Source organism: Carcharodon carcharias, chromosome 28 (genome assembly GCF_017639515.1).
Source record: "Carcharodon carcharias isolate sCarCar2 chromosome 28, sCarCar2.pri, whole genome shotgun sequence".
NCBI lineage: Eukaryota > Metazoa > Chordata > Chondrichthyes > Lamniformes > Lamnidae > Carcharodon > Carcharodon carcharias.
The window spans coordinates 35,539,648-35,553,516 of NC_054494.1; the positions used below are offsets into that span (position 1 = coordinate 35,539,648).

At 43.0% G+C, this 13,869-nt stretch overlaps 2 protein-coding genes across 2 annotated transcripts in view; one reads left to right on the forward strand and one right to left on the reverse strand.

The window, feature by feature from the left end:
* Window positions 1-13,869, forward strand: part of cdh23 (cadherin-related 23) — a 704,187-nt gene that overhangs the window by 457,815 nt on the left and 232,503 nt on the right. The gene's annotated exons all lie outside the window — the stretch shown is intronic.
* Window positions 7,058-8,226, reverse strand: LOC121270741 (uncharacterized protein C10orf105-like). The gene has a single exon (XM_041176122.1). It carries the CDS (start codon window positions 8,222-8,224, stop codon window positions 7,808-7,810), a length of 417 nt encoding a protein of 138 aa, XP_041032056.1. The 5' UTR covers window positions 8,225-8,226; the 3' UTR covers window positions 7,058-7,807.

Below are 13,869 nucleotides of genomic sequence, written 5' to 3' on the forward strand. Positions count from 1 at the left end.
CTCCTCCGTCTGGCTGAACTTGTTCTCACGCTGAACAATTTCTCCTTCAACTCCTCTCACTTCCTCCAAATAAAAGGTGTGGCTATGGGTACCCGCATGGGCCCCAGCTATGCCTGTCTCTTTATGGGGTATGTGGAACATTCCTTGTTGCAGTCCTACTCCGGCCCCCTTCCACAACTCTTTCTCCGGTACATCGATGATTATTTCGGTGCTGCTTCATGCTCTCGTCAGGACTTGGAAAAATTTATTAATTTTGCTTCCAATCTCCACCCCTCCATCATTTTCACGTGGTCCATCTCTGACACTTCCCTTCCCTTCCTTGACCTCTCTGTCTCAATCTCTGGTGATAGACTGTCCACCAATATCCATTACAAACCCACCGACACCCACAGCTATCTCGACTACAGCTCCTCACACCCCACTTCCTGTAAGGACTCCATCCCATTCTCTCAGTTCCTTCGCCTCCGTCGCATCTGTTCCGATGATGCTACATTCAAAAACAGTTCCTCTGACATGTCCTCCTTCTTCCTTAACTGAGGTTTTCCACCCACAGTCGTTGACAGGGCCCTCAACCGTGTCCGGCCCATCTCCCGCGCATCCGCCCTCACTCCTTCTCCTCCCTCCCAGAAACATGATAGGGTCCCCCTTGTCCTCACTTATCACCCCACCAGCCTCCGCATTCAAAGGATCATCCTCCGCCATTTCCGCCAACTCCAGCATGATGCCACTACCAAACACATCTTCCCTTCACCCCCCTTATCGGCATTCCGTAGGGATCGCTCCCTCCGGGACACCCTGGTCCACTCCTCCATCACCCCCTACTCCTCAACCCCTCCTATGGCACAACCCCTTGCCCACGCAAAAGATGCAACACCTGCCCCTTCACTTCCTCTCTCCTCACCGTCCAAGGACCCAAACACTCCTTTCAAGTGAAGCAGCATTTCACTTGCATTTCCCCCAACTTAGTCTACTGCATTCGTTGCTCCCAATGTGGTCTCCTCTACATTGGAGAGACCAAACGTAAACTGGGCGACCGCTTTGCAGAACACCTGCGGTCTGTCCGCAAGAATGACCCAAACCTCCCTGTCGCTTGCCATTTTAACACTCCACCCTGCTCTCTTGCCCACATGTCTGTCCTTGGCTTGCTGCATTGTTCCAGTGAAGCCCAACGCAAACTGGAGGAACAACACCTCATCTTCCGACTAGGGACTTTACAGCCTTCCGGACTGAATATTGAATTCAACAACTTTAGGTCGTGAGTCCCCTCCCCCATCCCCACCCCCTTTCTGTTTCCCCCTTCTTTTTTTTTCCCAATAAATTATAAAGATTTTCCTTTTCCCACCTATTTCCATTATATAAAAAATAAAAAAAAAAACCCACTAGAGCTATACCTTGAGTGCCCTACCATCCATTCTTAATTAGCACATTCGTTTAGATAATATCACCAACTTTAACTTTAACACCTATGTGTTCTATTGTACTATTGTTGTTGACATCTTTTGATGATCTGCTTCTATCACTGCTTGTTTGTCGCTACAACCACACCAACCCCCTCCACCTCTCTGTCTCTCTATCTCTCCGCCCCCCACACACACACCTTAAACCAGCTTATATTTCAGCTCTTTCCTGGACTCGAACTCAAGTTCTGTCGAAGGGTCATGAGGACTCGAAACGTCAACTCTTTTCTTCTCCGCCGATGCTGCCAGACCTGCTGAGTTTTTCCAGGTAATTCTGTTTTTGTTTTGGATTTCCAGCATCCGCAGTTTTTTTGTTTTTATCTCTGTAACATTGGATGTAAATTTGAACTTTGGCAGAGGTGCAAAGTGGAGGGTAGATCAGCTGTTTGTTACATACCTCGGGTATTTGAACACCCATTTTGTGGGTCAGCAAGATTCCGTTTCATCTCCACCCACTCCCCCTCCCCCTCTCGCCCACCCACCATGAACTTCTTTGAACTTTTAATCTGGTTTCCAACATCTTGCCCACTATTTTCTAACTATTCACAGCATTTTCTGTTTTAGATTTTACAAAGTATGAGTGTTGGGGGAAGATTGTGTTTGAAGGAGAATTGGGGTTAATTTTAACTTTTGGGGATGGTGTAAGTTGGCTGTTATTGGTTTGACCTCTCGGTAAACAGCTTTCTCCATTTTCCTCACCTGTCAATAATCAGGAGAGAAGGAGGACCAGCAACCAGTCCCTGTTTCACGCTATTTCCAAAATTACAATTACCCCAACCTTCGCATTGCATTGCTTTCAGCTTAATTATGTTGGTCCTTCCTCTGCTATTGGTTATTCCTCGAGTTGAGCACCCCATGCTTGCTTACCTGTAACTTTGGGCTTCCATGATGTTGTATTTTGCTGTTAAATGTCAGCCTTGGGTCAATGGTAGCGCTCTCTCCTCTGAATCTGAGGATTGTGGGTTCTCGAACCACTTCTGAGCATATATTCCAGGCTGACACTCAGTGCAGTGCTGCATAGTCAAATGAGACATTAAACCAAGGCACACTTTTCCCCCTCAAGTGAACAAAACAGATCATATATTCGAAAAAGAGCAGTGAAGGTCTCATTATCTTGTTTGTGCTGTGGGCTGTGTGGGTATTGGTTGCTGCATTCCCCACATTGCAACAGTGACTACAATTCCAAAGCCCTTGATTGGCTGCAGAGCCCTCTGGGATATCCTGTGGTGTGGGTTTAAATGCTAGTTATTTCTTTCGTTTATGGGTTATAGGTAATTAAAACACCAAGTACTCAACATAGTTACAGTAAAACCTACCCAAATTTATAAGAACAATTTTCAAGTGTTAAATTATCCTTTAAGACATGAAGGAGAGCCCTTCCAGCTAATTAAATCTTGTGTGCATATATTTACAGTTGAAGTCTTTCATTCTCTTCATCCTTTGTGTAGCGAGTGCTGTTAGTTCGCACATCCTTGATGTTGACAGTCTGAGAATGAATTCATGTTCAATTGGACACAGCTAAATAATTTCTGCTGTCTGCCACCCTGTCACTTCACTGCAGTTAGCCTTTCTAGTTTCTAATTTTACCATCGATTTTTGTATCACTTTTTGGCTCATGTAATTGTGTGTCTTTTATGCTTGAATTTTGATGGATGTTTTTATTTTTTCTTTAAATGTTTTAAAATATGATCTAACGGGTTTGATCAGAATGTTCAAAACTTGGATCCAAGCAAGAATATTCATCTGTTTATCCTGACTCACCAGTGGCTTTGTTATACTGTGGTCACTCTTCCAGTAAAAATATTTTGGTTAGACTCTCGGTATGGTGCAGTGATTTCACTGATATGAACGCCAGCACTTTGTGTGTTTAAAAAATATTACTGAACACCAGAAATCTTGAAAACGTCAAATGCTAGAGAAATACACGTTGTCTGTGAAGAGAAAAGACAACAAGCAGACCTCTGAAACACGAAGCTGTCTTGTCAGATGCTGTTGGACCTCTGTGCTACCCAGCGTTTTATGTCTTTATTACAGTATACTTCACTTGTGACTGCAACTTGCCATAACTAAATTTGCATTGAACAGGCTGCAGTTCTTTTCTATAGCAAAGAGGATCCTGTGAAGTGACCTGACAGAGGCGTTGAACTTTAGAAAGTGTTTGATAGGATAGACATTGGGAAGATGCTTCCACCTGTGGAGGAGACTGAAACTGAAGGTCGTAAATGTAAGATGGGCGCTAAATCCAATGGGGGATTCAGGAGAAACTTCTTTACCCAGGAAGTGGTGGGAATGTGGACCTTGCTGTTGGATAGAGTGGTTGAGGCTAATAGGCTAGATATATTTAACGGAAAACTAGATAATCACTTGAGGGAGAAGGGAATAGAAGGATATGTTGATCGGGTTAGATGAAGAAGAGTTGAAAGAGGCTTATGTGGAGCTTAAAAACTGATGTAGAGTAGCTGGTCTGAGGCCTATATTTGTGAACACTATGAACATCCCAAAGTCTTCATAATTTAACTCAGTAGGAAGAGTATGTTTTAGTAAGGAATGTTTCCTACCTTTGGCAAACCGGAAATTACTTTCATTCTATCCCCTTTCTGAAAATTGAGATTTCAGTGCTGATTTGGAGATGGACCAAATGAAACAAAACAGTGACCTTAAAGGCTTATTCTTCTATCCTCAAAAAATCATTAAAGAAAAGTTCAGCAGGTACACAAACTACATCCTGGTCCTGACCACAAAGTGCTCAAAAGCATCTTTGGGATTTTATTTTTTTTACAACCACAGTGACCTTAACATTGCTCAGTGTTGTGGAAAGTGTTCCTGTAATTAATCGTTGTGATTCATTCGCTCCTTGTAATATTCAGCACAAAGCACTGCTTCACTTATCCAGCCTCGAGGGAGGAAGCTCAGTGTTTACGGAACAGTGAGATGACTGTTCTCTTCGAGTTCTCACCTGGAAAATGTTTATCTGACCACATTCAAATGTTTAAGTGTCACTGACGGGTGACATGTAGATGTCTGAAGAATGATCAAAAAGCACCACATTTCAAGCCTTCGGTGGACATACCTGAATGCACCATAAACTTACCTGGGCGCAGGCAGCTACTTAATGGAAGGTGAATCAATTTGGTCTGACTGAACCAAGCTATGTTTTAGTTGTATTCTTTTAAACTAATCCATAAAATAAGGTAGAGATAATGTTGATCTCTTGTTTACACCAAATAGAGGAAAATATTACAAGAAGGGATGGTGACAGGTAATATTCATTGCAAGGTTGTATTGTTCAATGGTATGTTAAATTAGAAGCTGAGGGTAGATCTTGACTCTGTGTGATAATATATAATGGGTGATAGCAAATCACCAGCTCATTATACCTCTCTTCCCATTGACTTCACTGGAAATAAAATTTGGAGATATACAACAATGGTCTACACCAAAGGGTGAATTCATTAATCCCGCACTCCTGCAGAGATTTTCGCTGGAGGGGAGCTCAAACTTGGAGATAGAGCAAGTGTCAGTTCTGCAGCCTTCATTCCCTTTGAGTTTAGCTCCTCACTGGGAGTGTGAGGGCATTCAAATTAACTCTTCCCGCACCCCTGTACTGAACCTTGGGATTTCATTGCTGATTTTTGGGAGAAATTTGGACTTGCCACATCAAATGATTGAGAAAGAAAATTGTGTTTTTTGGCATTTTATAGATCTCTGAGTCAGGGCAGCATGAACATAACAAAGGCTTCCTGCTGGTTTTCTCTGCTCATGCATATAAACTATCTGAAGATCCTACCCTGTCAGTTGATAGAAAGTGCTTAAAAGCATCAGTAACATCTCCAAATATCTATAATTAGGACCTTCTACCCTGTTATTCTGGAGATATTTATCCAGCTTCTCTTGGAAGGACAAGGATTAATTATTTTGAGGGAATCCATTTGGCATAACTCTTTATCAATGATCAAATTCACTTTTGCTGTTTAAACTTTAAGAGAAAACAATTTCCACTGCTATTTAAAATTGCCTGAGGTGTCTTTTGTTGTCTTGTTGCTTAAGATTATATGTTTTCATTTTTATTTCTTCCACAAGTAGGCTTTCAGGATACTGAATTATTCCAGTTCAAGCTGCAAGGCAGAGTGTACCTCAAAGATAGCCACTAAATAGCTTTCCTCATTGACATCTATCATGGAAACCTTACCAATCAGTTATCCCGCACCACCTCCCCAAGCACACAGGAACTCTCTCACTAATGCACTTCCCTTTCTATATCGCGCCAGCTTCAAAATCCTGCGCAAAGCCGACCTCTTCAAATGTGCCTCCAACCGTCTCCCGGAAACCTCCTCTCCCACTTCTCTCAGAAATCTCCTTATGAAGTGCCTTTGAAACACCTGCCTGCACGATGAATATGAGTTGTCGTTGAATTATTATTGTAGGATCTATACAATTGTAAGATATAGCTCATCTTGTGCATCTCAAAGGACCAATTGGAAAATTTCCCTTCCTTTCGCCAGCGAGGATTACACTTAGTTGAAAGAAAAACCCAGTTTCACTAAGTGTCAGATTACCCAGTTCCAAAGAAGAGAGTCATATGGGACTCAAAACGTTAACTCTGCTTGTCCCTCCACAGATGCTGCCAGACCACTGAGCTTTACCAGCACTTTTTGTTTTTATTTATCCAAGTTTGGATGTTGTGCGCACTAACACCTCAGTGATCTCTTTGGCACGTTGATCTCTGTGCTTCTGGGATGATAGTTAAGTCATTTATGATGTGCGGTAGTAGGAGCTATCGGGATTAGATTAATATCCTGGAGCTTTGCCTGATTATCTTGTGTAGTTGTAGACGGTTTGAGGATCTTGCTGATTTTAATTTTAATCTATTCTGACTTTAGGGGATTAAGTGAGTTGGGTAGTGTAAGTCAGTGCTTCCCAAACTTCTTCCCACTGTGACCCCATTTTGCACCTCCAAAGTTGGCGTGACCCCAGAATGAGAGCTCTCTGAAAGCAAAGTGAGGTGGGGAGGGGGAAGAGTTTTGAGAGTGGGCTACTGGGGAGGAAGAGTTGTGAGGGTGGGGGGGAGCGGGGAGGGGGGAGTCCAATAGCTTTTTTCCACAGATCTTTTTGCAGGTTCTCATTCAGGCAGCGCTGGAGCCTCTGATTTCATTCCCTTAAGCCACGCCCACCGAACAATGGTAAGAACAAATCACACGCGCATGTCAGAGGCCTTCGACCCTGTGACATGTCTGTGGAGCCATAGTGTTCACTCGACAGTCACCATTGCAGAATTGGGCGGAGAGAGAGCTTGTGACCCCACCGGGGGTCACAACCCATGTTTGGGAGCCCCTGGCATAAGTGATGGACTGTGCATGGTGTCTGATGAGGTGACTGGTCATTCCTCACTCTATACTTCCATGTTCTATGTTATTTAATAACTCTTTTAACAGGAAGTGTAGAGTGGAAATGGGAGAAATATTGTCCATCCTTTGTCTGCCCATTCAGGACAATTTTCTGTTGCTGAATAAGCATGAATCCACAGAATGGCCCACATTACTCTGGCCACCTCACACTAGTACTGATTATCACTGCCACTCGCACTGCTACAAGTGAGAGAATCATTGCCAGCTTTATTTACAAAATGGTTTGTCAACAGCATTTTATTGTATGAGAAATATGGCAGCTAGCTCCCTTTAATGTGAAGCTAGGTCCCTGCTTAATTTCCAGTTGGATGCAGGAAGCTTGAAATTCCTGACTCACATTTGCAATAATTTATCATTTTTGTTTTGGAGGATGTTACTAAACTGACTCGAGTTTTTCAGATTGAATCAACAAGGGCTTCAGTCCAGTCTGCATTGCTATCTTGCAATTCAACCGCCCTCAGAAGCTGTTGTGCTTGGTTGCAGTCCCAAATCTAACCCCTCAGGGATTGAATATGAAACTGATATTGGGCAACATGTGCTGTCAGTCTGTATGGCCAATGAGCAGAATGGGGGAGGGGAGTGATACTAATGGTAACTACCACTTGTAATGAGATTATGGTTCAATATTGAAGTGAGACAGGGAACATTTGATAGCTAATAACTTCCAAGCAGTGTCCTTTAGCTTACTATTGTCTTCTAGCCTAAAGGTTAACCACGGACTCAGTCATCGAAGCTCACTGTGTTTTTCTTGTTAATATTGGCCGCTGCTCAAATTGCAGTCTGTTCAGCATTCTGAAGTATGCTCTTTGAATCCTCATTTTTGAATTTTGCCTTTGTTGGTCCCTGGAGTATTGATTGCAGCAGTAGTTAATCTTTTATTACTTCTGCTCACTGGCTTCTCTGTACTAAGCAAGTCTACGTGCAAACTTTACACTCACTGGATATTTACATTTTTGTCGACTCTGTGAGTTCTGAATCATTCTGCTCCGTCTGGCGATGACTTGTAAAAGCCTGAGGAGGCTGAGGGAGGGATCGATTCCACCTGAAGCTGTTTATCGACCGCCTCAGGGAGTCCAAACGCTTCCACAGTTTTAACCGGGGCTCGCTGGAGTCCTCGATGTGATATGGCATACACTCATAGGGGCCGTAGCGGGAAGCATCCAGACCCGCAGGATTACACAAAGCTACAAAGCTCACGCATGTCGCCAAGAGAAGGAATATGCATATCAAGGCTATGATGGTTGGCAGAGGGTCTCCCTTTTCAACTGACGCATCAGTCCTCTGAAATGTCTCTGCGGTGGTCAGGAGCAGATTAAGAATACTCGGCACTGCAGTTGTCCCATTCTTGGTCTCTGAGTTCATGGTTCCTGTTTTTTGAGTTTAAAGAAAAACAAGTTAACACCTTTAATTTTTGTCTTGCTAATTGAGAACCAACAAGGATGAGAAAAGGTGATTCAACCCCTTTAAGCTCAAACTTCGTCTTTTTGTCAAGAAGAGCACATTAATTAGCTAGGAGGAGGTTGGAAGGAGGGAGTAAAGAAGTGTCTAGCCATGATGCTCCAGCCATTGAGTGTGGGACAGACTTGATGGACCAGCTTGTCTTTTCCTGCCCATCAGCTTTAGATGTCCATATGGATGCAACATCATAAAATTAGCTGAGATGAAGCAGGTTCTTCAGCTCGTGTGATCTCAATCCCACTGAATTCCCATTACAGCCTTTCTTTATAATCATTCACCTAGACAGGAACTTGGTATAACATCTCCTCCGAAGGATCCCTGACACTGCAGCTATCTGCCTGGGCTACATTCAAGTGTTAGCCAGTATCTTTAACCCCTGGGGTGGGATTCGAACCCACAATCTTCTAACCCAGAGTGCAACCAGCCAGGCCAGCCTGACACAATTGCTGTGCATGACCGGAAAACTGTTTAGAAATTTGAATCAAAGTACCTTGATGGCATAAGACGGTGCGTATCAAATCACGGAGAACTGTACTTAAATGTACTGTCCTTTCAGTGAAACTTGAAACTGAAGCCCTATTTGCCTCAGAAACTGTCATGGGTAGAGTTCATATTCTATAAGGTTCAAACTGCATTGGTCAAAGGGTTGTCTTTCTCTGAACCTAACTTGTTATCTTCATGTCTTCAATTGTAGGAAATGCTGTCAGAGGTCAAAAAGATTCTTTTTGCCTCATCCCTTCCAATGTTGGGCTTTTTCTTAAATAATGCCTTGTGGTAGAAGGGGTTGAATAACTTATAGGTTGAACAAAATAGCTTCCAAAAGGAAGAGAAAATGCAATTAATTTCACCTTCCTTAGTGTGTTGTCTTGACTCCTTTACCTGGCTCAGTTAACACTTTGTACTTGCATCAAAGACAAAGGAGTTATAGAACTGAAGGAATCCCTTTTGCCCCACATCGTAAACTCTTTTGGGACAGCAGCGCATGAAGATTACTCCGTTATAAACCACTCAACATCGGCCCATGTTTTACAATCACTAAGCATGGTAACTAATTTCAAACCTTCATGAAGGTAGGGATGGTCAGCACTTTGCCTTTTACGAACAGCCGCAGGGACATGCTGTTTGATACAACTCGACAGGCGTTGGAACGTATGGCCTATATACCTGGCGTCACGCCAGCACTGAAATTCACACACCACGTTGCTCATTTGTGTGATAGGCAGAACATCCTTTTGGCATGACAGCAGCATCCTGTTAGAATACCACGCCTGTCGCTATAATTTTTGAGACACCTTACCCTTCCAGGGTAATCTGAGGTGGACTGGGCAATTTTCGGGACCGAAACAGTCAGCCTTAGGCCCGTTCGTGTGTGTGGTATATAGTGAACAATGATCTGATCAGGGTAGCCGTTATCCTGCAGGATGTCTTTGATGCACTCTTATTTCAGCATCAAAATTGCATGGTGAGCAAATGGCTCAGCCCCTATTTACAAGATTGCCGATAAGGCTAATCTTATAGCGCATGGTAGAATCCTAGCATGTATCTTGACCAATGAAGATAGGCTTGTGCTGACCAGCCTGTGCTTGCAAAACTCAAAACGTGGTGTCCAACACTAGATGTGTTCAAGGTTTTATTCAAGGTAGATTTCAAGGTTGGACAACACCTGTTGAACAATCCTGATTGCGCCAAGAATTGCACTGAAAACTAGTTTAATTTTCAGTGGGGCTCGCAGTGTGACTCACTCACACATACTGGAAGCCACATATATTCACACGCAGGGCCTTGTCCTTTGCAGTCAAAAGGAACATGTCCACACATTGCAGCCTTTTCAACTGATAAAGCGCTTAGGAAAGAGTCATTCCCTGGTTCATTCCCCAGGGCAACGCCTTGACCACCCAGAGTCAACCTGCTCGGTTTGAATTTGAACAAGGCTGGGCAGTTAACTGTTCCATGCTGCATTGCCCATGTTAATGTCCTCGCCAATCGGAATCCACTTGCCAACCAGCCTCTCTTCTCATGCAGTATAAATTGTTGTTTCCCCCGTTACTGCTGATAATTTCTTGCGAGCTGGCCTGATGAGTACAGGATGAAAAGTTTTGATACAGTGTCTCTTTTTTTCAGCAATACTCAAGTTCTGTAACTATCAAATGACTGTTTGATTTTGCTTCAAATACTTTTTGGATAATTTTTCACGTTGTCTTAAGGTGGCATCTCGACAAGGAGAAATGGAACACTTCTTTCCCTCCTCGCTTTAGCATCTGTTGCCAGTTTCAAGCACTCTCAAATCAGATATGGAATAAGCAGGACAGTCATGTGTTCTAGCTTTTAGCTTCCAAATGTCACCTGTGGCCATATCAGTGTGATGTTTATATTCATTGCACAAGCCATGTTTCATGTCTCCTTGAGTGAAATTGCCAACTTAAGTGGGATTAGAAATGATTGGATGCTTTGGGCCCACAGGCACAAGGTTAAGATTTCCAAAGTTAGGTCATGTCAGGCCCTCTGAACTAGCAGAGTGGCAAAGGGAGTGGGGTAGTGAGAGTAATGTATATTAATTAGGTAACTGCCCCACAATTCCCCTTTTTATAGACAGTTACCCATTGACACCCTCAAAGTCTGGCTAAAACTGAGCTTAGACTTGTTAACTTAATTAGACAAAACACTGCATTGAAAAGAGGAATCTTGCCTGTAGACATAGCCAAAGCCTTGAGAACCATAAAATAACACAGCAGAAAAGGAGCCCATTTGGCCCATCATGCTTGTGCTGGCTCTTTGAAAGAGCGATCCAATTAGCGTTATTTCCCTATCCTTTTCCCATACCCTGCAAATCTTTCCTTTTCAGGTAAGTATCCAATTCCCTTTTGAAGGTTATTGTTCCATCTGCTTCCACCCCCATTTCAGGTTGTGCATTCCAGATCACAACAACTCACTGTGCCTCTGGTTCTTTTACCAACTATCTTAAACAGTCGTCTGGCTACCAACCCTCCTGCTGATAGTAAAAAGCTCCTTTTCACTTACCCGAGCAAAACCCTTAATGGTTTTGAACGCCTCTATTAAATTTCCCCTTAACCCCCTTGCTCCAAGGAGAACAATTGCAGCTTCTCCAGGAATGAATATAAAAAGCACTGGAAAAGCTCAGCATGTCTGGCAGCATCTATGGGGAGAGAAACAGAGTTAACATTTTGAGCCTAACACAACTCTTCTTCAGTACCCAGTTTCCAGGTTTCCGAAGAAAAGTGATATCGGACTCGAAACATTAACCATGTTTCTCTCTCTACAGATGCTGCCAGACCAACTCTCATTTTTCAGTACCTTTATTTTTATTTCCACTCTCCAGCATCTGCAGTATTTTGTTTTTATCCCAACTCCTCCAGTCTCTCCACCGAACTGAAGGAAAACAACTGTGCGTTTTAGCTTTTATTCTGAGATCGGTTGAAGTTTTCGTTACCATTTCTTCAAGACCGTTTCAGTATTTTTGACATTCAGTATTAGTAAATTGATATTTCATTGCACGGTACCCAGGCTACACATATTTTTGAAACTCATTATGAATGTTGTTCATGCGCAGCCCAGAAAGCAAGTCACTACATGTAGCTGAGATCACGCTTTCAGAGCAGAGTCAACTCAAAATGGTCATCATAAAATGTCTGAGGATCTATATTTCAGTCAGATAAGATTGTTTTGATGGCGCAGTTGTCGACAGCTCAGCGATGAATTCAATATCACATCAATGTGCAGCTTAGCATGTGCATTGTGTTGGTCAACTCCAAATTCATTCAGCCAGAGTCCTGTTGGCAAGAGATTATTCTCTGAAGTTATTTGGAGAGTTCCTTGTCCAGCATTTGTGGCTGCTTGAAGGCAAGCAGATGTGTTTCAAGGAATATTGGGGCTGTTCGGAAGTTGTTGATATAATTTCCCATTTACACTAAATGTGAGCCATTCTTATCTCTTCCTCAACACGTCAATTCATCTGAGTGCCAGCCATAGCTCAGTGTTAGCATTCTCACTCCTGAGCCACAAGGTTGTAGGTTAGAGTCCTGACAAATAAAGTCTCAGCTGACCCTCCAGCACTGCCTGTTGGAAAATGCTGTGTTTTGGAAGAGAAATTGAACCAAGGCGCGCTCTGCTCCCTCAGGTGAATGTGAAGGATCACAAGGCCGCTGTTTTAAAGAAGAGTAGGAGTGTTCTCATGGGTGTCCTGACCAGTATTCTGCCATCATCATTATATCATTATCACGTTACTGTTAATGGGATCTTGCTGTGTGCAAATTAGCTGCCACATTTCTTGCATTACAACAGTGACATCCTTGCAAAAGTACTTCATTGGCTGTGGAGTCAGAAAGTCCTGAGAGGCGCTATGTAAATATAAGTCCTTTTCTCATTCTTTCAGCAGGTGCCACTCTTTCTTGACTCAGGTTGTGGGTTCGAGCCTCACCCTGGCCTTGAGCACAGAATCTGGGTTGGCACTTCAGGATTGTATTGTGTAACAATAGTGTAGCCAGTCAGACCCAGATAAAATGTCACATCTGACTTTGTTTGAAGGAAGAATAAAGTTCTCCTGGTACACTGGCCAGTGCTTCTGCTTCAAACGCCACGATCAGTCACCGTACAGTGTGCTGTGCTGTGAGCAAAGAATAAAACTCTTAAAAGCGAGGAGAGAGCACGGCATGTGAAGCTTGAGAGGGACTAAATCATGGCTTTCAAGTGAGAGGCTTCTCAAGGAATCTGGGCAGAAAATCAGAGTAGGATCAGTCTCCAAGTGATCTCTTACAAATACTAATGGCAATTTGGAGTATCACTGACACGGGATTGGGAACAAATTTGCTATCTGTTCTTTAAGGTTTGGACGTACTGGGGCCCAGGGACCTGTGGAGCTCATATAGAGATTCGATAAGCTTAAGAAAGAGCAACCAATGTGCAATATAAACAGAATGCATGGCCAAGAGCAAAGAAATTGATTTAAAACCACACCTGGAATTGACCATAACTCACGTGAATTATCAGGTCAGCTTACTAGAATGATGCTAATCAAATCCCACAGCTTTTTAATCACACGTTTCCTGTCACTTAACCAACACCACAACTTTGTGAGGTATGTCATTCAGTGATTAATGGTCAATCCTTCAGATCCTCCCACTAGTTAAGTGTGATGAAATATAGACCCGAGTCTCAAGGTCGAACTGAACGCACCTCGCTGTTACTCTGTTGTCTTTAATGCTCAGCCTTTCACTGTGTTTATTTTTTTTTGGTGCCAAAGTATCAGACTATCCGGAAGGAATGTTTTTCTTCCTTCAGGAAAATATTAAGATTAACAGAACAACCCGTATGCTTCCAAAACTCAGAGAGTCGTCACTCTGGAACACATCATAAATGCAGACATGTTTCTCGGAATTATCCAGTGTCTCCTGTTAATTACTTCTGTCACTGAAGGCGAACAGAGGATAATGTTTCTGCCCCTGTCTGTAAATAAGATACCTGGAAAACTAATGAATGGATTTCAATGAAACTTGGTACACAGATCGGGTATGACCCAAGGAAGAACTGATTAG

What these genes read in the sequence shown, in the direction of transcription:
- LOC121270741 (XM_041176122.1), bottom strand. Translation starts at nt 8,224, where the DNA reads ATGAACTCAGAGACCAAGAATGGGACAACTGCAGTGCCGAGTATTCTT.